Source organism: Perissodus microlepis, chromosome 19 (genome assembly GCF_051167445.1).
Source record: "Perissodus microlepis isolate ML-2025 ecotype Zambia chromosome 19, ASM5116744v1, whole genome shotgun sequence".
Taxonomy (NCBI): Eukaryota; Metazoa; Chordata; class Actinopteri; order Cichliformes; family Cichlidae; genus Perissodus; species Perissodus microlepis.
In genome coordinates, this window is record NC_140479.1 from 7,452,485 (window position 1) to 7,473,882 (window position 21,398).

General features: G+C 49.9%; 2 protein-coding genes across 4 annotated transcripts in view; one reads left to right on the plus strand and one right to left on the minus strand.

Moving 5' to 3' along the window:
- ccdc88c (coiled-coil and HOOK domain protein 88C) overlaps nucleotides 1-21,398 on the plus strand; it is a 43,435-nt gene that overhangs the window by 18,285 nt on the left and 3,752 nt on the right. For 2 of the 3 annotated variants that reach the window (XM_084913842.1, XM_084913844.1), the window contains 20 exons: nucleotides 958-1,104; nucleotides 1,641-1,785; nucleotides 1,898-2,079; nucleotides 2,627-2,764; nucleotides 2,843-3,127; nucleotides 3,200-3,997; nucleotides 5,891-6,018; nucleotides 6,096-6,237; nucleotides 6,317-6,454; nucleotides 6,634-6,795; nucleotides 6,875-7,152; nucleotides 13,163-13,306; nucleotides 13,562-13,748; nucleotides 13,825-13,970; nucleotides 15,288-15,377; nucleotides 15,716-15,963; nucleotides 19,921-20,010; nucleotides 20,317-20,430; nucleotides 20,513-20,632; nucleotides 21,111-21,349. In XM_084913842.1, coding sequence (XP_084769968.1) covers nucleotides 958-1,104; nucleotides 1,641-1,785; nucleotides 1,898-2,079; nucleotides 2,627-2,764; nucleotides 2,843-3,127; nucleotides 3,200-3,997; nucleotides 5,891-6,018; nucleotides 6,096-6,237; nucleotides 6,317-6,454; nucleotides 6,634-6,795; nucleotides 6,875-7,152; nucleotides 13,163-13,306; nucleotides 13,562-13,748; nucleotides 13,825-13,970; nucleotides 15,288-15,377; nucleotides 15,716-15,963; nucleotides 19,921-20,010; nucleotides 20,317-20,430; nucleotides 20,513-20,632; nucleotides 21,111-21,349 — 3,921 coding nt within the window. The remainder of the gene's footprint in view (nucleotides 1-957; nucleotides 1,105-1,640; nucleotides 1,786-1,897; nucleotides 2,080-2,626; nucleotides 2,765-2,842; nucleotides 3,128-3,199; nucleotides 3,998-5,890; nucleotides 6,019-6,095; nucleotides 6,238-6,316; nucleotides 6,455-6,633; nucleotides 6,796-6,874; nucleotides 7,153-13,162; nucleotides 13,307-13,561; nucleotides 13,749-13,824; nucleotides 13,971-15,287; nucleotides 15,378-15,715; nucleotides 15,964-19,920; nucleotides 20,011-20,316; nucleotides 20,431-20,512; nucleotides 20,633-21,110; nucleotides 21,350-21,398) is intronic. The other variant, XM_084913843.1, reaches the window with a different exon arrangement.
- LOC146365314 (endonuclease domain-containing 1 protein-like) lies at nucleotides 8,044-12,105 on the minus strand. The gene is made up of 6 exons (XM_084913849.1): nucleotides 12,027-12,105; nucleotides 9,354-9,464; nucleotides 9,185-9,270; nucleotides 8,956-9,070; nucleotides 8,555-8,692; nucleotides 8,044-8,274 (listed from the first exon to the last, which is right to left on the minus strand). The coding sequence occupies exons 2-6, from the start codon at nucleotides 9,426-9,428 to the stop codon at nucleotides 8,245-8,247; spliced, it is 444 nt and encodes a 147-aa protein (XP_084769975.1). The 5' UTR covers nucleotides 9,429-9,464; nucleotides 12,027-12,105; the 3' UTR covers nucleotides 8,044-8,244.

Here is a 21,398-nt window from a genome sequence, read left to right on the forward strand (position 1 = left end):
CGCCTGAAACAGGAAGCTGTGGGTCCTCTGGCGTCCGCTTCAGGCTGGTTCCAAAAGGGAGTCAAATACCTGGCTAGTCTAAGGAGCTTGCAAAGAAAAGCGTCTGGACTTCAAGTTGCTTGAAGACATTTCACCTCTGATCCGAGAAGCTTCTTCAGTTCTAAGGTCAAATGCTGGAGAGTCCCAGACCCACACCTGTTTTCACACCTTGGCTCATGTAATTAGAGGATCATCAGGGGGCCCTTTGTCCCTCTTTGGGGGGAAACTCCCACTGGGTTTAAATCTGGGACTCTCCACCATTTGACCTTAGAACTGAAGAAGCTTCTTGGATGAGAGGTGAAACGTCTTCAAGCAACTTGAAATCCAGACGCTTTTCTTTGCAAGCTCCTTAGACTACGATGACCTGGATGACTGAGAACCTTCACAGACAGATACCTGGCTACTTCCATCTTCTGCATACAGTCTGTGTAAGGAGCAACAGTTGAATGCTGTAAACAGATGAGCATAAGAACAACAGCGTGTGCAGACCGGGTGGTGCTCCGGGTGGTGTTCAGCTGGGACACCTGGGTCCTGCTTTCATGTTTGATCCCCTCCCTAACCACAGACCTGCACACGCCTTCGTGGCGGCGCCCTCTGTCAGGCGGTTAATGCCTGACTGAGAGTGATGTACACAGACCTCACCGCACAGCTTCCAGAACACCTCCTCCACTCGGGGGAGGGGCCTGGTGATGTCAGGTGGTTTTAATGTCGTTGCTGACAGAAAAAAAAGACAAAGGGGTGAACGATTATTTTCATGGTTTTAATATTTTCATATTTCTGTTTATGTCCTCACACCAAACACATTTCTGCACTTAATCTGACTGTGTGTGCGTGCGTGCGTGCGTGCGTGTGTGTGCGTGCGTGCGCGTGTGTGTGTGCGCGTGCGTGCGTGTGTGTGTATGTGCGTGCGTGCTCCAGGAGCTCCGCGAGGACAACCTGACCCTGCTGGAGACGAAGGTTTTGTTGGAGGAGCAGCTGTCGGCCTCACGGGGGCGCTGTGACAAACTGCACACGCTGGAGAAAGACAACCTGCTACTGCGGGCGAAGATCCACGACCTGGAGATGGTACGACCCAGACGCACGCCGTCACATGGTTCACACAGTCACCGCGCCAGATGTTTCCAGATGTTCTTGACACAAAGCTTTCTCTCTGTGACGGAGATGGTGGCTGGGTGGTGTGTGACGTAGATTAACACACGTAGGATGAGAGCACCTCCCCTTACTGTCAGGGTCAGCCTCTGAAGTTCTCATCATCATCGTTTCCGATCACGCCCCCTTTACCTGTAAAAAAAAAACCAAAAAAAAAAAAAACACTTCCTGTGACAAACAGTCACATGGCATCAGCGTGCTCAGGTGATAAACAAACTATAATAAAATGCAGTGTAACAGCACACACGTCTGTGATGGGCTGGCCACCTGCCCAGTCGATACCCCGCCCCTCCCCCTGTGACCTCTGGGATAGGCTCCGCCCCCGGGACCCTGAAAAGCATAAACAATTAATAGAGTGGGCAGAAACCAGAAGAACGCTGGTCTCTGTAAAAATCCAATTCTCCTGTTAGTGTTGCTCATCATCCACCTGTCTGTCCTCCACCTGTCTGCAGGAGCGGGACAGCGAGCGGCGACGGCTGGAGGAGCTGGTGGAGGAGAACATGCTGCTGGAGATCGGACAGAAGCAGAGCATGAACGAGTCGGCTCACCTGGGCTGGGAGCTGGAGCAGCTCACCAAGAACCACGACAACACCGAGAGTGAGCCTCCACCTGTCTGTCCTCAGCCCGTCTGTCTCCATCATTCTGTCCTAACCCCGTCTGTCCTCCACCCGGCTGTACACTGGTAACCGGCTCTCTTCTCTCCGCCCAGCCCGTAAGTCTCTGGTCGACGAGCTGAACGAGTGCGTCTCCAGCCGCATGCTGAAGCTGGAGAAGGAGAACCGGGAGCTGCAGGCGTCCATAGAGAGGCTGAAGGAGGAGAACCACCTCCTGCAGGAGCAGCAGCTCCACACGCAGGAGCTGGACCGGGAGAACCAGAGTCTCAGCAACAAGGTGGGACCTCACAGTCACACCTGCGGCTCGAGGCGCTGCTGTGGGGATTCTGTTTTTTAATTAAAGTTTAATAAACTTTGATTTCTGTCATCTGAGCGGTGATTTGATTTTACAGTAACAGTGATGCATCGCGCCTCAGTCCTGCAGGCGTGCAGCGTTTAGTCTAGATGCTGATATGAGACTCATACGTGCAACTTTTACTGATTGATAACACAGCTGATCAATAAAGAAACATGGATCTCATCGGTTAAGGTTTACAGTAAAACTCATACACACAAGCCGGTGTCTCCACCTGACTCCAGGTGCACCAGTCGTGCACGCAAACATGAACATCACTCAGTAAACCTTCATACGTCCAGTATTTGTGTTTCCGTCTGTGCTGCAGGGGAACTTTCAGAGAGTAAACATGACGACGTGAAACCTTGATAACAAACTCGTCTCGTTTTAACTGTTTTTGTCCAGTTTTAACGTCCTGCAGCATCATTCAACCTCAGTGAGCTTTGAAACACTCACCTGTCTCTAAAAGCTACACCTGTGTTTGTTTCAGCTGGAGCGTCTGCAGGGTTTACTGGACCAGGAGAAAATAACCAATCAGGACATGGAGGCTCTGGGGGAGGAGCTACTGAAGGAGAAACAGAGTCTGGAGCGCGAGATGCACGCTCTGAAGGCGGAGAAGGACCGACAGGTGTGTGGCACGCTCAGGTAACATCTCCTTCACTGTCAGTCGCAGAGGAGACCGGCTGACTTCTGTTTGTCCAATCAGATCTCAGAGCTGGAGAGCGAGAAGCAGCACCTGTCGGAGGCAGTGGCGTCCCTTCAGGAGCGCGCTCAGTCTAACAGCGTGGCGAGGGTCCGCGAGGTGGAATCAGAGAACCGCCTGCTGCACCAGAGCATCACCGACACCAGCTCCCGATTGGCCAGCCTGGAAACACAGCTCAAAGTATCCAATGAGGAGGCAGAGAGGCTGAGGGAGCGGGTGGGGCGGTGTGAGGAGGTGGAGCGAGAGGTGGCGCGGCTGGAGAGGAGTCGGGAGGCGCTCAGCAGAGAGGTACGTAAACGCTTCCTCCTCTCTGACGAGTCTCACTGCAGCATAAGTGTAACGTGCCCATGTCGCCTCCAGGTGGCGTCTCTGCGGGCATGCAGCGAGCGCTCCGAGGCTCTGGAGAAACAGGTGACCTCCTTGGAGCAGGAGGTGCACAGGCTGAAGCGGGAGGCGGAGGAGAGCCAGCGGGAGCTGCAGCGGCTGACGAAGCAGGAGGCTGAAAACGGACTGCTGTCCAAGGAGAACCTGGAGCTCCGCTGCTCCCTGGAGAGCCTGCGCTCCTCATCCACCCGCCTCACCACTGTGCAAGAGGAGCTCCAGGAGGCGCAGAGGGAGCTGCAGGAGCTGCAGAGGAGGCTGGATCAAGCTGGGGAGGAGGCGCAGGGAGAGAGGAAGAGAGCGGAGAGGCTGGAAGTGAACCTGACGGCTCTGAACCAGGAGAAGCATCACATAGAGGAGGAGATGGAGAAGAGCAAAGAGGAGAGGGTGGAGGAAGAGAGGAGGCGGCAGGAGGCAGAAAGCAGAGAGGAGGACCTGAAGAGGGAGGTGGAGGAGCTGAAGGAGGAGCGGAGGAGGCGAGTGGAAGGAGACGAGGAGAGGAAGAAGCTCCAGCTGGACCTGGAGCAGTCGGAGAAGGGCCGGAAGCAGCTGGAGAAGGAGAGCTGGAGGATGAGGACGCTCCTGGAGGGGAAGGAGACGGAGCTGGAGGAGAAAACCAGGAGGCTCACCGAGGTCACGAAGGAGGGAGGAGCTCTCAAAAAGGAGGTGGAGCGAATGAAGGAGACGGCGGTGAAAGCAAAGGAGGTGGAGCGAGAGAACAAGGAGCTTCAGAAACAAGCGACGATCGACAAGAGGACGCTGGCCACGCTCAGAGAGGTGAGAGGACGGGCAGGGGGAGGAGCTTCGTTTAAGGCGTCCGTGGCGCCGCTGGGCGGGTTATTTAGATTCTAGTTCAGAGTTTGGATCTGAGCAGGTGAGCTTTGGAAGCGTCACTCGTGGGTCTGCGTCGGTCTCCTCGTTGCTGCTGACGCCTGTGAGACCGCGAGGCTGCCATCAGAGCGCACACGCTCCGAGTAACTACATTTAAATCCCAGTAGAATTGCAGCCGCATAAGCTGTCGCAGGAATGTTTTTGCATATGAGACCGGAGGAGCCGCACTTCCATAACATGCATTCAGCTCGTCCTTTGCAGAAGGCACGTAAAAAACGTCATAATCCAGAAACACGCTTTGCAGATCCGATCAGCTGTTCATTGCACTTCCTACTATGGCATGTCAGGAAGTGATGTCATTTTTTTTTCTTGTGGGAAACGTAGTTTTTCCCACAGGGCCTTTCAGAGGAGCGTGTTTGACTTGAACTTAAACTGCACTGTTTGAGTTTCTCCTGAAGTTTATAAAAGTGAGTGTAGCTCAAAAATGAAACTACAGAGACACTCAGTCAGTTTGCTGTGGTTGGAAATATGTGTAAAAACAAAAAGGCAGGGTATATAGTTACTACGGGCTTAATGCATACATGTTATTAAAACTTGTATTGATGTATAGCAGCTTGAAAGATGGAACCACAGCAGGTAAAAATATGAAGGTCAGCTCTGGTGGACTTGGTTCTGTGGTGGGCTTTAAAGGGTTAATCAGTTTTATGTATAAGGTGCATTTCTTTGCTCTCAGAACTGCAAAAAAAGCAGTAAAATGAAAACAATGTATCAAAATCTGAATCTCAATCAAAGACGAGGCGCTCGGTCTGCTTTAACTGAGATATACACCAGAAGGCCAGCAGGGGGCGCTGCACTGCTAGGTACTGAACACTGGGGTGTTCTTTACAGCATCAGCGTGGAAGGTTCCTGTGAGCACCACATCGAGTCCTGAACAACCAATCAGCAAGTCTGAAAACGCGCATGTGGTTAAAACAGACTGTAACTTGTGTCAGCTGTTCGTTCTCGGCTCTTTGGAAACCTGCAGTGTGGGGCGGGGCAGTGTGGCCAAACGATGTAACTCACCATGTAACTGATGCAAGACTAAATACTTTACAACTCAACTTTATTAGTGCAAAAAAATCATCAGTTTATTTCCACTTGAACAAGCAGCTGTGTTTTATCTGCATTAAAGCTACAAACATGTCACAGAGCAAATGCACCTGTGTGAAACCTTCTCCACACTCTGAGTGGGCATCATATCCTAAACGATGCGTCTCTGCGTGAGTTCGTTCCCCCCAGCGTTGGCTAAGGTCTGCAGCTATTTAAAGCCGACTGTTTGTTGAGTCAGCTTCTCTGGTCTCACCACCGCGCTAGTTGAAGCCTCTTCGTGTGCGTTGACAGCTTCTGCTTCAGATGATGAAATAGGTTTGTGGTGTTTCCTCCCTTCACCACGACGGCCCGCTGGCATGTTCTACAAAACATTGTGCTTTGGTGGCTTTCTGACGAAAACCAAACCAGTTCCACATCACTGCGGTTGCTCCACTTTTACAAACCAGTTCTGGTTTGTCTGTTTGCCTTCTCGTTCTCCACCGCCGTGATTTTTACGCCATGTTTGTATGAAAACAAAGGCACTGCGTGATTTACCCATGTTCTATTCCATATTTCTTATGTTGCCTAACATTACACCGGTGTTACCGTGAAAGGTATAATATGTCCCAGCTGTACTGCAGATGCTCAGTTCTGGTCGCTCGGGCAGACGCTCGGGCAGACGCTCGGGCAGACGCTCGGCGACGTCGGCCGCTCTGAGCCTGACGCCGAGCACCTGTGACCTTCAGCGGTGTTTGTGTTGCGGTTTTGCAGGAGCTGGTGTCGGAGAAGCTGAGCGTTCAGCAGCAGAAGGTCGAGCTGGAGCGACTGAACGAAGAGCTGGAGAAGATCGGACTGAACCGGGAGAAGCTGCTGCAGCAGGAGCACACGCTGGAGGACAGGTACGACCCCGCGACCTCACCTGTGGACTTTAAAGCGGATCTCTGACGAGGGACTCACGGATGTGTTTGAATGTCAGCAGGTACAGGCTGCTGGAGTCTCGGCTGGAGGAAACCGTCCAGCAGACCATGAAGGTCAAGGAGGAGAAAATCTCCAGCCTGGAAAAGAAGCTGGAAGAAAGCGGCGCCCTCAACAAGACGCTTCACGCGGAGCTGGAAGCTGTGAGGAAACGCGCCCTCGCCTTCGCCTCTGTAAAGTTGAAGCTGTGCGACAGTCTGAGATTTTTCTTTCCCGCTGCAGGCTCGTCAGACGGCGTCCGCCTCGCATCAGCAGCACGAGGAAGTAAACCACAACTCCCAGCAGCACCCGGCAGCTGACCACAGCGCCACGGCCGAACTGCTGCGAATCAAAGATCACCTGATCGACGTGGAGAAGAACGTGAGCCGCTGTTTCTGATCATCATCATTAATAATGATGTTATCACTGTTAATGATTGTAGCAGCACAGGAACGTTTCCTGTTCAGCACCTCAGAAATGTTCACACGTGAAAAATGCTTTGTGCTAATTTGATGGATGAGTTTGTGTGACTGCTGTGAAACTGTGTTTGTTTGGTCCAGAACGCCTCCCTGCAGACGGAGAGCAGTCTGCTGAAGGAGCAGCTGAAGCAGCTGGAGAACCAGAACACTTCCCTCAACAACCAGATGGCGGCGCTGCAGCGGCACACCACCACGCTGCAGGAGCAGAACTCGGCGTTGCACACGCAGACGGCGAATCTGCAGGCACGCTCACGCACGTGTAACTTCGACCCAGTTTACATTCAGGCCGTCGCGCTCACGCTTCATCTCTGTGTCCTCTCAGGTGGAGAACTCCACCCTCTCCTCTCAGAGCGCCTCTCTTATGGCCCAGAATGCCGTGCTGCAAGGCCAGGTGACCGCCCTGGAGACGGAGGTGGAGTCGTGGCAGCGGCAGCGCGAGGAGGCGTGGCGAGCCAGAGAGGGCGTGCTCAGCGATCACGAGCGCCTGCTGAGCGTTCACGAGAGGCAGGCTCACGAGTACGAGCAGCTGATCAGTCAGCATGCGGCGCTGAAGGGCAAACAGAGGGCGCTGGAGAGCGAGCACAGGACGCTGCACGGCAAGTAAGTGGACGCGTCGGCGTGAAGCGCTGGAATGATTCAGGTGACAGGAAGCAGCACAGGTGTGAGAAAGGGCGCCGAGTGTAACCATGGAAACGGCTCCTGATCTACCCATCCTTGTCACTTCCTGTCTGTGTCACTTGTTCTGTCAGCTTCACCTTTGACCCCTTAAATCAGGCTAATACCTGCGAGGTGTGCATGAATTTGAACCTCTCAGAGAGACGCTTTGAGACAGCCGACCTTTGACCCAATGACACTTCCTCCTTTCACAGTTAAATAGAGGTTTGCGCTGAAACTGCAGCTGCAGTCACGATGGCGATGAAGAGCAGAGGGTCTGATGAGCACGGAGCGCCGCTGCTCACTCTCTGTCAGGGGTTAAATGTGTTTGTTCCAGCTGAGAAACATCAGGCGTCTGCACTCTGAGGTCAGAGCCTCCATCGGCTCAGTGAAGTTTGTCACACTTGCTGACTGAACACACAAACATGCAACACTGAGCATTTCATCAGATTTTAATAAGCAACAAGCTGCAGTGAAGCTGCTCTCAGAGTAAAGCAGCCTGTAAGCATGACAGCATGTGTTCACCTGCACCATAAACGTGCTGACATTTGTGCGACACAGTTAAGATCACAGTTAGTGTTTACATGAGTTCATGTGTGCAGTGCTGAGGAAAGGATGAGCTGCGTGACTCTGCAGAGATCAGTGATCAGTGATGAAACAAAGATTTCCTGCTGCAGCAGACGCACCTGCAGCCTGCTCCACATAGCAGTCATTGTCAAACAGCTGACCTTCAATTTTTTTGTGGTTTTTAAGAAAGTCATGAAGCTGTGACAGGGTGCACTTGCCAATCTTGTTCATAGTGTTTTTAGCTGTGGCACCTCCACTCTTACAAGATTTCTTGTCACAGTAGCAGTAGGCGACCCACATGTAGTCCGGGATGTTGACACGATCCTCTTCATTTCTTCTGATCCAGGTTCCTTCTGATGGAATCGCACCGACCAACGTAGACGGAGTTATCTTTGGCCAAAGCTTTAAATGTATCCTCATGATCTTTCCACAGTCCTTGGTTCAGCTTTTGTTTTTGGGGAACTATATTAGTCAGGGTCTGAGTGGCTTTGGCAGCATCATCTGTAGAAAATGATGTAGAGACAGAAGAAGGATGTGATTGGTGGGTGGATGAGAGTGTAGCAGGTTATGATAAAGTGCTGTGTAGAATACATTTCCCTCATAAACAGAGTTGAATTATTTTTAAAGGTCTTGTGTTTGAAGTCTTCTTCTTTCCTGTGTTCTCTGGTACATGTTCCTGGGACCGTGTTCTGTCTCCCACATGTGAGAACACGCGTGTACATCTTACTGAGTGTGCATGAGACACACGACAAACCCCTCAGAACAGCTCGACCTCTCTTACCTGCAGGTGACCTCGGCTGTATCCTGCAGGAAGTTGTTTGTAGTCATCATTTATTGCCTGCCTCATTCCTATTTCCTTAGGGTCTAGTTTCAGTGAATCCTGTGTCATCATCTCCTTTTCAAACTCCTTATTTACCAGCTAAAGGTAGAAGATCGACATGAAGTGATGTAAACATGTTATAGATCAGCTGATCTACATACACACAGTACTTTGTTTACATTAAAACGACCCACTCTGGTGTATTACTGTAATATTAAACACAGAAAGTACTGCTATCACTTTTTACAGTCTTCACTGAAATGTTAAATGTGTGCTGAAGCTTTAGCATCTGTCAGGAAGTCTGGGATCAGCTGTCTGTGGAAGAAACCTGAGTGGGTCTAATTTACAAAGCTGTCGTATACCTGAGGCTCCACCATCCAGGTATCATACCGCTGTGTCTCATTGTTGTCCTCAACTACATAAGCAGAGTAGACGGGAATGCGGTTGGTGGTGTCGTACAGGGTGGCAAAGTGGTATCTGGTGGTTCACAGAGTCAATAATTAGAAAGATTGAATCTTAAAAGTAAAGTTCACAATAGTAACAGCTCTGCAGTTTAACAGAATAAATAAATACTTTTAATATGATCATTACCTGTTATTAAACATCTGGCAGATGTGGACGTGATCATTGGGAGTCCACTTTGGCACATGCCCGTTGTAAAAGTATTGCTTGCACGTCTACACAACAGAGCAGCAGAAACCAGGTTTAAACACACACAGAAACCATCTTATCATATTTGTGAACGCACTGACACACAAACCCCAAAGTTTTTCACGACGTGTGCGTTGACGGGAAAGACGAGGAGGAGGAAGCACACGGTCACCGAGCTCTGCATGCTGGATAAGTCTGAGATCCTCCGTGTGAGTAACACCTAACACAAGAAATGACCCGAGATTTTCATCACTGTGCTGGAAGGAGGCAGCTGCATGCAACGAAAGAGCCAGAATCTCACTAACGTCCCATCAATGCTCCAGAGCGCAAACATGATGAATATATTCTGTTTTAATTTACACGATGATTCAAATCAGAATATTCTAAAACTAAATGCACCCTTTACAAAACACAATGTTCTCATTCTCCTCTGATTCAGGCGGAAAGTTATCTGCTCTGAATAAGCTGTTATTAGGGCAGGGCAATATGGCCAAAGTTTTTATCATGATCTATATTTGAAAATTTGTGATAATGATATAACTGACGATATAATTGACTAACTTTATTAGTGCAAAAAAACCCATCAATGTATTTTCACGGTGATAAAGGGCAAAAAACAAAAACAAACAAAACAAACAGACAAAAAATACATCTATCAATCACCTGGATCACCTGTTGAGAAAGAAAAAAGAGAAAACAAGCAAAAAAAAGAGCAACATAATAAACAACATCATGATGATATATGTGAATATAACAGTAAATACTAAATATTAAACATTATTGTGCAGCACGTAAGATCGACAGCGCACAGTGTGCTTTGAGGTAGGAGCCAAAAAGGGTGTAGTTTGTGTGTGTGAGCACCCGTGTGTACACCTGTGAGCATGAGCGCGCTTGTTTTTAAAATGTTCCTTCATGTAACGATCTGCTAGAGGGTGTGGGGGGGCCACAGCCCCGTCCTCCCCAGGTCTAGGTACCCTTGCCCCTGGAGGGGGAAACTGCACCCAGACCCAGGTGGTGTTACCCTTTTCCCTGGAGTGGAGAGAAGCAGACCGCCCCGGCTTGGCAGCAGCAGGGAGGCCCCACATTCCAGACCCCAATCGGACGGCCAACTCCTCCTCCAGCCCCAGCCCCCCTCCGCTCCAACAGGCAGCTGAGAACAGGGGGGTGTGAAGACTCCAAACCTCCCTCCACCTGCTCCACCTTATCAAGGCCAGGTTTCACAACGAGCTCACCTGAAACCCTGGCTGATTGGGACCCACACCCAGTTTCACACCTTGGCTCAGGCGATTAGAGGATCATCAGGGGGTCCTTTTGTCCCTCTGTGGGGGGAAACTCCCACTAGGTTTAAATCTGGGACTCTCCACCATTTGACCTTAGAACTGAAGAAGCTTCTCGGATGAGAGGTGAAACGTCTTCAAGCAACTTAAAGAAGTCCAGACGCTTTTCTTTGCAAGCTCCTTTGACTACGATGACCTGGATGACTGAGAACCTTCACAGACATATTGCCATGCTGTGTTTAACACAACAGCGCAGTTGGTCAAATGGTTCTTAATCAGCGAGACCCTGCAGGTCCTCCATTGCTCCATCAGTTAATGTAATTTTATATTCAGTGAAGGTCCAGAGGTCAGAGGTTACGCAGAAAATTGTGCCGTTTGCTTTGTAAAGTACAGCCAGGAAAAATCTGCTTTGATTCCAGATTTATGAGTTTTATTCTGCTGCAGTCCTCACACGTTACCTGTGGCAGGTTAAACGCCCACAGTCCTGGATCGCCTCTGGAAGCTAACAGCATCACTAACAGTAACTCTTCACTTTGATCGGCTCCTTCTGACTCGGTCTGAACTTAAGTCAAAGCTGCTGCCTCGGTACGACTCGGAGTGTGGTGAAGAGCAGAGGAGGCTCACAGGTGGGGCTGGTGCTGTTCTCAGTCACATCTCTGAACCTGCTCCAGGGCCCACTAATAAACAGATGCAGTGCTCTGAATGCAGCTGTGATGCCTGAGTGTGAGGACAAGTGTCTGAACATTTGTACCCGACAGAAGCTCTCAGTGAGTTTGCTCAGGATCACAGTTTCATTGTTTTAATAAGCAGGTTCTCTTTAAGCCTGCAGAGTCCTGATTGTTGGACCTTGTGACAAATAAATATCCGTTCGCATATCTGAGTTTTAATTTGTATGCTACGTCCACCACGTTTATTTCGGTTTTTCCGCTAAAAAAAATGGCACCGATGACGGAGAGGCGTCCGCAGACTCGTGTATGACACACCTGAGGTGACGGGTCAGAGGGAAATCTGCTCTGTGAAACGTCACGAACGATAATTGCTGTAGCCGCCGTGACGTCACGGACTGATTTCGGAGGAGTCTTTAAGGGTGGGGGCGGGGCTCTGACTGTGGTCGCTCATTGGCTAGCGGCGGACCCGCTGTTAAACATTTACGGAATTTGTATCGAAATGAGCGCGGAGTCGCGAGCTCTTCGGTCACGTGGTCAGAGGTCAACTCATTCCGCTCTGGCGCATCATCCGGAAGCGGCTTCCATCGTCTGTGTTTCCAGGCTTCTCCGGCTTTAAAGTGGAAATCCGACCCGGAACTCCCGGTTTCCAACTTCCGCCTTCACACTTCAAACAGCGCGCGGCAACGTCCCCGGTCCGCGTGATTCAGTGCGAGCAGACACGCGGACAGACCGGAAACAGAATAAAGTTCCGTTTACCTGCGTTTACACACCGTGTCAGTCACACTGCTGTTCGCTCTGAAGGCTTTGACGTGCAGGCAGTGTGACGCATTTACTCACCTGAGAGAACAGCTGGAACACAGCTGACTGCTCCTGGCTTCAGAGCGGGAACTCTTATTCTTCCTGCCGAACTCTGCTTATATTTGTTCAACTTATCTATATATACCTTTCCAAATATACCACTTTACAGCCCCACCCACCCCGCGATAAGCGCCCCCCATCGTCTGGTTCTGGACAAGAAACCAGAACAATGAAAGATGTGATACAGGCAGTGTTGGATTATTACTCACAAAAAGTAATCTATTACACATTAGTCTTTTATTACAAGTAATGGAGTCTGTAGCTGCTAGAGAAAGTAATCTGTTACATCATGTACCTGTAACGGTGTCAGAACGACAGAAACCTGAGACTGCAGTTTGTATCATTCCATCATCTCCCCTCCTAAAGCTCCACCATGCTCCACTTCCTGTCTCTGTCAGCCTCACCTGTGCTGAAGTACTCTCACCTTTAACCCTTTGAGTGGGGTTGATATTTGTACATGAATTTAAACCACTCTCAGACACAGAGAGACACTTTGAGACAGCCAAACTTTGACACATTGAGACTTCCTCTTTTCACAGTTAAATATAGTTTTACTCTGAAACTGCAGCTGCATTGATGATGTGCGAGTTTTAATGATGTTCGCAGCACAATGGCGATAAAGAGCAGGAGGTCTAATCGTTGGGTTGACGTGACCTCGGCTGTATCCTGCAGGTTGTTGTTTGTAGCACTTACATGTTGCCTGCCTCGTTCCTATTTCATTAGAGTTTAGTTTCAGTGAATCCTCTGTCATCATGTCCTTTTCAAACTCCTTATTCACCAGCTGAAGGTAGAAGATCAACATGATGTGATGTAAACATGTTATAGGTCAGCTGATACACACAGTAAAATTGACTTTGTTTACAGGAAAACGACTCATTCTGGTGTATTACGGTGATATTAAGCTGTCGTATTCCTGAGGTTCCACCATCCACTTTTCATGCCGAGGTTTCTCCTTGTAATGAACGACATAATGTGACTGGCAGTGTCGTACAGGGTGGCGAAGCGGTAGCTGGTGGTTCAGAGAGTCGATTAGAAAGATTGTAGTGATAAAAAATTAAATTCATTTAAAGCGTGTGACATGACGTGGCTAATCATTCTGCTCTGCACGTCTGCAGGTACTGTGCACTGCTACAGCAAAAGGAGAAATGGGAGGAGCATGAGGGGCGTGGCCTGAAAGAGAAGGAGGAGCTAAACCTGGAGATCCAGAAGAACCGCCTCCTGCAGCAGGAAAACCTCCAGCTGAAAACAGATGTGGACAGGTGATGTGTTTTCACACACAGACTGTATAGCAAAGATGGACAATCATGACATCACGCATTAGGTTCTGATGTTTTGAAGCCTCTGTGTTAGCGTTTTCTCCTCCATGTTGGTTCCAGAAGTGACCATGTTTGGATGAGAGGGCGGAGCTACCAGCTGATGCTGCTCATCAGAGCTCAGTAACAGCCAATGAAAACCCTTGACAGCAGCCAGCGAGCACAGACTTTAAACTGTTCACCTTCTGCTTCCATCTTCAGACTCTCCGAGAGCCAATCACAGCAGGCGGAGCAGAGCAAGGGGCTCCAGCAGCGACTCAACGAACTCAAGAGCTCTTTAAGCTCCGCCCAGCTGGAAGTGAGTCAGTGGATGGCACAATACGATTCGCTGATGGAGCAGCACCAGACACTGGATCTCACCATGACTAAACTAGACAACCACTGTGAGGTAAGCGCACGTTTTTCTGAAACGGCTGATTGACGGGCTGCAGCGTGGTCACCGCCTCCTCTGTGTGTGCGCCCAGCTCCTGAGTCGCCTCAAAGGGAACCTGGAGGAGGAGAACCACCACCTGCTGAGCCAGATCAACCTGCTGAGTCAGCAGAACCACGCGCTGCTGGAGAGGAGCATGGAGAGCAAGGAGCTGTACCACCAGGAGCAGAAGCTCTACATGTGAGTGCTCGTCAGCCGCCGCGAGGTTCAGACAGGCGACGTCCTGCAGGACGAGCTGATCGCTGATGAACGCGGTTTATCCTCAGCTGTCAGTCGGTGCAGTCCTCACATCTGTGTTTAGCTTTTACGGGACTGCAGGCACACACCTGCAGGCACACACCTGCAGGCACACACCTGCAGGCACACACCTGCCATCTCATCAGCAGGTTGGAACATCTAAATCAGGGGTGTCAAACGTACGGCCCGTGGGCCACATCTGGCGGTGAGATAATTTCATGTCAGTTATTGATGGCCGTCAGTGTGGGGGAGTTGAATCGTCAGCCCTGCTGAGAATCCTCGCAGGGAGGGGTGGGACATTATTTTGACGGGCACACCATGCGGCAAATCACATTCAAAGACAGATTGGGATCATACCATTATGTGAAAGAAGGAAGGGGGTAGGCGAGTGTAGTGGTACGGGCCAGGTACACAGAGAGACGGGAGCTGGATTTAAATACAAGCGTGTCGGGGGAACGCGAAGAAAGAGTGAAAACGTAAAATGAGCGGTTGTCTGTGTTTGAGTGGAAAGCTGAGGACAGAAATTATGAGGATTGTCCTTAAACCTCACGTGTTCTCGCTGGTAGCAATAAATCCACAAAATAAGATAAAAATCAGGTCCTTGAAAAGAAAACGTACAGTTCAGTGATGAATATTAGATAAACGTGTGTTTGAATGTCAGAGATGCAGAAATGTGTGCGTGCAGCTCACGGCTCAGTGTCTGAATGAGTCTCACAGGCCTGAACGTGAAGCTGTTTATAATTATTATACTTCTGCTGCTCATCACAGACAAGCACACGCAGACGTTTTGGACTTTCCCACTCAAACCTCCTCATGGCCATTCACACACAGTCACTAACCCGAGGCCCCCTACCGGGGCTTAACGGACGTACTGTCACATCTCTTATTTAAATGTAGACGCGTGTGGTTTCCACGGAAATGCCAGAGTCTCAGCGAAAAGCTCAAAACAATTTCAGCAACCAACCCAAACAGCTGCCACAGCAGACGATTAAAGAGAAATATCAGTTTTTCTGTGACTCCAGTGAAATAAAGTGGAGAGTCTGAGTGAGCAGAACTTTTCTGTCATCTTTGTTCTGACAGTCGAGTCGAGCTGACAGAAAAACAGTTGAATCTGTAACGTCTGACAGGAAGTTGCACTGGTGTGTGGGCCGCCAGACATAAAGTGAGTTTGACACCGCTGATCTAAACTCCACCCGGTACCATGGTGCCATCAGGGATCAAACATGGCCGACTGTGACCGATGTCTGTCTGTCTCGTCAGTGATAAGCTGAACGCTCTCCGTCGTCAGAAGGAGAAACTGGAGGAGAAGATCATGGACCAGTACAAGTTCTACGACCCCACGCCTAAAAAGTAAGAGTCCACACTTCACCGCATCAGCTGTTGGGTATCCATACGCATCTACAGACCAAATCCCAGAATCCTACTCAGCGCTCACGTGTGCTGCCAGGTTGTTTGTCACAGGTGTGACAAACAGGTGAGCGGCTGCAGGTTTCAGCGCAGAGGCCGGAAACAGCCCAACATGCTCGAAGAGGTTTGATTTTTCCAGGTCTAGTCGGTTAAAGCGCTTTGAGGCGACTGTTGTTGTGATTTGGCGCTATACAAATTGAAAGAGTGACGCCGTTTCCTGCTTTATCGTCCAATCAGAGCCCTGATTGTGTTTAAAAGTGTGAGTGCTCACTGTGTTGCAGGAGGAGTCAGTGGGCCGGAGCCAAAGCTTTAGTCAAGCTCATCAAACCCCGAAAGGAGAGCAGCCGGGAGAGGGGGGCCGAGAGGGAGCGGACTAAGAGCGCCCCGGACATCCCCCTACCAGCCACGCCCCCCCTCCTGCCCCCCGAGACCCCGCCCCCTCCACCCCAGAGGACCCTCAGTGACTCGCAGGACGGCGGCCATAACAGCCCGGGCCCCCAGAGTCCAGCTGTGACCCCCATCAGCCGAGGTACACACACACACAGAAACTCGTTAAACATGCCTGCAGAGTGTTTCGTTTCCTCTCAGGGACTCGCTCACTGTGAAGTTTGGGGACTTCTGATCAGAGGCTCAGAGCACATGTGGGGGAGCTGCTCTCTCTGTCCTGTAGAGGGCGCCGTTGGCTTTCACATGACTGACAGTAAGTTCACATCTGGAACCTTCCCGAGCAGCTGATCCAGCCGTGCACACGTCTGATATTTTTACTGCAGATTTTCAGGGTTTTTATCAGATTCGATCCGTTCTTTGACTCGTTACCTGTCGGTCATCGCTCCACAGACGCAGCTCATTTAAATTCAGACATGCAGTGACAGGTCCTCGTCTGCACAGCTGTTTGTGCACTTTTAGTCTGAACAGGAGTTTTCTGCAGGTGTGTTGTTGGCGTGTTACTCCTCACCTGTATGCACACGTGGAGCGAGCAGCCCTCTCACAGAAACCTTTGTTTGTTTCTTTGGAGCCTAAAAGAGAACAAAGTGAAACAGGAAAGAACAACAAAAACTGTCTTTGTGCTTTTTGGCCGGCGTGATGTTCCAGATGTCACATTCTTAGTTTGGGACCGTCGGGAATGCCGGCACACCTTCAACCCTTTAAATGGCACGCTCCGTTTTGCGTAACTATTTTTAAATCCCGGTAGAACCCGAACCACGTAAGCTAGCGCAATAATTTTTTTTGCATATGAAACCGGAGGAGTTGTATTTACATGTTATGCCATCAGCTTGGCTGGTTATGCCATCAGTCACGGTTTCCTTCCACATATAGCTTTTGCAAAAATTGCATAAAAACCACTTGCAGCAGCAAAAACATAATATTCCAGAAACACGCTTTGCCGATCCGATCAGCTGATCAACACTTCCTATGTTGGAATAGACGTCAGCGCGAACGATCGCATCTCCGCCATTACCTGCCCGAAACCGTAAGTGACGTCATTTTCGTGGAAAATGTAGGTTTTTATCTTTATCTTCACCTTATAAGCCTGTACTGGAGTTTTTAAAAGTCATGTTTGACTTCATGCTTTTCTTTATTATTTCTGGGATGCTTAGAACTCAAACTGCACTGCTGGAAATAGTTTATTTTGATACAGATGCTGTTTTTTAGCAAATCTGCATTATAATATTTATCTTCGTTTTTCCTGCAGTTTATAAAAATTGGTGTATCTCAAAAATAAAACTATGAAGACACTCAAAATAAATTTCCTGTGGTTGGAAACTATTCTGTGCAACGTTTTTGTATTTACAGTTTTGAGGGATAAACCTCTTAAATTTCTCTAACTACAAATATATTCAAAAAAACAAAAAACAATTTTCAATTTTTTTTGTAGTTTATTGCACTTTTTTGCAATTTATGTAGTTACTCTGCACTTAATGCAGACATATTATTAAAATTTGGGCTGTAATGGTTGTATTGATGTATAGCAGCTTGAAATGTTTCCACAAATGGCTCCACAGCATGTAAACATATAAAGATAAGCTCTGGAGGACCTGGTTCTGTGGTGGGTCATAAAGGGTTAAAATCACTCACGGACCGTCGCTGAGAGCAGGAACGTGTGTCCACGTCTGTGTCCATGTCTGTGTCCACGATGAGCAGCACCACAGTGTCCTCCAGCTGTTCAGCACATCTGGACAAAACAGGACAGATCATGTGTTTGAGAAGATGTTTTCTGTGAAGCAAACTGTTGGATGGAAGTGAAAACAAACCTTTGTGTGTGATGGCTGCAGGACGGCGTGGACTCCACAGAAACAGAGACGTGCTGTGGAAACGTCTTACATCGGGACATGTCCGGGGTTGAACGTGCACTTACACTTCCTCACACTGACACAGAGGGGTGCGTCGGGTTTTTGAACCGTCACATACTGACATCGTTTAGGCTCCGCCCACATTTATAAACAGTAAGAAGGTCGGCACTGAAGCGTTTGTGACCCAACAAGTGCAAAAAGTGATGAGTCGTCACAGACAGCGGCTCCTGCGTCGTCCTCTTCCTCGCTCTGTGGTGCATGCTCCTAACATCTGTGGGTTCTCTGGAGATGAACTCGGGCTGAGCTCGGCTAAAAGCCTGTTTAACACAGGACGGTACATCCTAGTCTTCCTCACCTCCCTGCTCTCCTTCATCAGTGCCGCGCTCAGCGATGCCTCCAGCTTCAGATGGAAGTCAGGTGTTTTTAAAGGTCACTGAAGCTGGGAACACTTTAATGCAGCCTGTGAGGGCGTAGTTCCCCTGTAACTAAAGGTTTCAGTGTAATCTATTATATTTACATACAGATACTTTCAGGAAGTGTATTTAGTCGAGTATTTCCACATCTGCGTACGCTGTGACGTGTGTTATGGATTATTATGGAGTGGATTATATTTATATCCAGACTTGCTTTGATGTGCACCATGCTAAAGGTTAAAGGTTGATCCACTCCAGATTTCGGGCAGCTACTGTCAGTACTGCAGTACTTTAATGTACTTTCAGTATAATTACTTCTCTGTTTGCTGTACAGCCTCATGACCTTTGAGTATGTGTAGGTAATTACAGTGTAATTACCGGCGTTAGGCCTGAGTTGTTACTGAGAACGCTGCGCAGCAGCGGCGGCGCCGAGCTTCAGGTTAACCTGAGCGTGAGCCGAGCTCAGCTCTGACGAGCTCTCTGATTGGTGGGTTCTGGGTTCTCTGCTCGATCTCTGCTGTTCATCCATAACAAGTTCTCACGTCGGTGTTTTCTTTCGTTTACTCACCTTTCCTTTTCCTCCCGTCTCCTCAGCTCCTCCTCCAAAACGCTTCAAATTTCTCCGCAGTAAAAGTCAAGACAAGATCCTCCCCTCTTCCTCCTCCTCCCTGTCGCCGTCCTCATCCTCCCCCATCACCCGCCGCCCCTCCCTCTCTCTCACCAGACGACTGCGATTTTGGTCCTCCGCCGACCTCACAGCCGACCTCATCGCTAGCCAGCCAATCCTAGCCAACGGAGATTTCTAACATCCTCATCATCATCCTCATCCTTTGTTCCCACTGACACCATCCTCATCATCACAGTCATCAGTGTGACACACGCACGCGCACACACACACACACACACACACACCTCTGACACTAAAACATTAAAGACAACCTCGAGCAGCCCCGTGTTTCTGGACAGTGTTATTAGTAAGTAGTGTGTGTGTGTGTGTGTGTGTGTGTGTGTGTAGCTTGCAGTCTGTTTTGAGCTGTGAGTCTTTAAAGTCATGAAGGTTTTCAGTCCTGAGTGGATTTGTAGCGATGGCGCTCGCTCTCATCACTTCCTGCTGCAGAAAGCTTCAGACGCCGCTTTAACGCAGACCTGCAGGCTTCGCTCAACGAAACACTCACAGAATCACAACTGCTGCAGGCCGTGTCCCAGCTCACCTGTGCGCTCACCTGTGCGCTCAGGGTCACATGTCTCAGACAAGCACAGCTCGCTGCAGCTGTCATGTTTCATCGTTTGATTAGTTTTATCACGAAAGTAAAAACCAGCGTCTTTAAAGTCATCATCAGACAGGAAGTACGCAGACAGGAAGTAGGTTTGTTGTTTCCTGTCTGGACAGCGATGTTCCTGAACCTGCAGATGTGCTTTAATGGAAACGTCACAGTTATCACTAATGGCCCTCCCCCAGCTTCTGATTGGTCAGATCACAGCACAGTGTCCTTAGTTTTGACGAACCGTGTCCGCTGTCAGGTGGGACGCAGCAGGTGTGTTTGCGCTCTCACTGCTTCAGCTGCGTCCTGTCCCTCGAATGCAGATCAGGAGCTGCCATCTCTGATCACGCTGTGATGTCATCAGGTCACATAGTGAGTGTGCGCGCGCCGCCGTGTCCTGCTTTGCTCTTTGTGACGCTGACCTCACGCTCACGGCCCGCCCACTCACGCTGCTGTGCTTCCAGTGATTTTAACCCTGCCGCTGTGAATCCCTCCTCACTGCATTCTGATTGGTCCACAGGTTTGTCGGACAGGAGCCGGGGTGTTTATCACAGCAGCACGCCAGGAGGAAGCAGCGAAAGCGTGAACGGAGAAGATGCACAGGGACCAGGTACCGTAGCCCTCACAGTGCTTTCACAGGCTGCAGGTCAGCTTCAGTCCCGAGGAAGGCTTCCAGCTCGGGCTCTGAGGTGTTCCTGCCCCACAGAGCGGGAGCTCCGCCCACTCTGTGGCAGTCTGTGGCAGTCTGTGGGTCCTGACTAAAAGAGTAAAAGCGCCCATTAAAGCAGTGAAACTGAGCCTTGCTTGTGCGGCTGAGCTCAGGCGTCGAGCCGAGTCGGCGCTGTAACAAAAATGATTCCTGAGGTTTGAGGAACTGCACATACAAGAACTTCCTGATTGTCTGTTTTAATTCCAGGTCAGACCCATAAAATCCATCTGAGCTCCACTCCGAGCCATCCGTTGTCTTCGCTGGGCTTCACCGGCAGCTCCGCTTCCAGGCTGGGCCAGATCGCCGTGCGCAGGCCCAGAGGTAGGCCGGCTTTTTGTTTTACTCAGAGCAGCTGTAGAAGTCTGAAACACTGCACGTGTGACGCTGCGGCTCACATTTACAGGCCCGTTACTGGACGAAGACTCGCGCCACAACGCCTCGGACCCGGCGTTCGGAGGTCGCCCGGGGTCAGCCGACTTCAGCCACAACACGTCCAGCTCCAACTCACCTGTGAGCTGCAGAGGTACAGACACACACCTGGTTAAACGTGGATGTCTGTGGCCTGCACAGAGCAGGAGTCTGGAACTCCTCGAGGGCCGCGTGTCTCTGCTGCAACACGTGGTCACGTTTAGTAGGTCGTCAGCAAGACTAACGAACCTGACTGCATGCTGAATTCAGTCATTTGATTCATGTTACAGCAGCTCATGAGTGAATGAACACGGTGCAATAAAAGTGCTGTAGAAGTGCAGTTTTCCAAACGTTTACTCGAGCAGAGTTAGAGCTCGCCGCCTCAGCTTCATCGTCTTACTAAAGAAGGACTCAGGGTATTCAGGTGTGTTGCAACAGAGTCTCTGATAAATGAAATTAAAGAACTTCAGGTCAAATCTATGCTAGCTAAACTTTGGAGGTGGGACCTGGTGATCTGTGGAGGCGGGGCTAGTTTACAGGCGCAAATGTCACCTTTCCCACTTTCGCCGCACTCAGCTGTACTTTCTTTTCAGATTTCTCAGAACACCAGGGCCGCTCTGCCAGCCTGTCCAGTGACGACGTCACAGGTCTCAGCCAATCACAGCTGACCCTGTCGCGAAGCTCCACCCTTCCATATGACCACGCACCCCAGAGGGCCCAGCCACAGCGTGGAGGCGGGGTCAGAAGCAAGACCCGCCCTGCTTCTCCTGGGAGTGAGATGGTGACGCTGGAAGAGTTCCTGCAGGAGAGCAACCTGCAGTCTCCTCCTGTGGTGAGACATGAGGCACATATTTCTGCACACACGCCGCCGTCGCCGCTGA

Bases quoted from the DNA above. Each gene is read 5' to 3' on its own strand.
- LOC146365314 (XM_084913849.1), bottom strand. From the start codon at position 9,428: ATGCAGAGCTCGGTGACCGTGTGCTTCCTCCTCCTCGTCTTTCCCGTC. The intron at 9,271-9,353 runs GTTTGTGTGTCA...TCTGTTGTGTAG, and splicing joins ACGTCGTGAAAAACTTTGGG to ACGTGCAAGCAATACTTTTA. The intron at 8,693-8,955 runs GTATACGACAGC...TTCTACCTTTAG, and splicing joins CCTGGATGGTGGAGCCTCAG to CTGGTAAATAAGGAGTTTGA.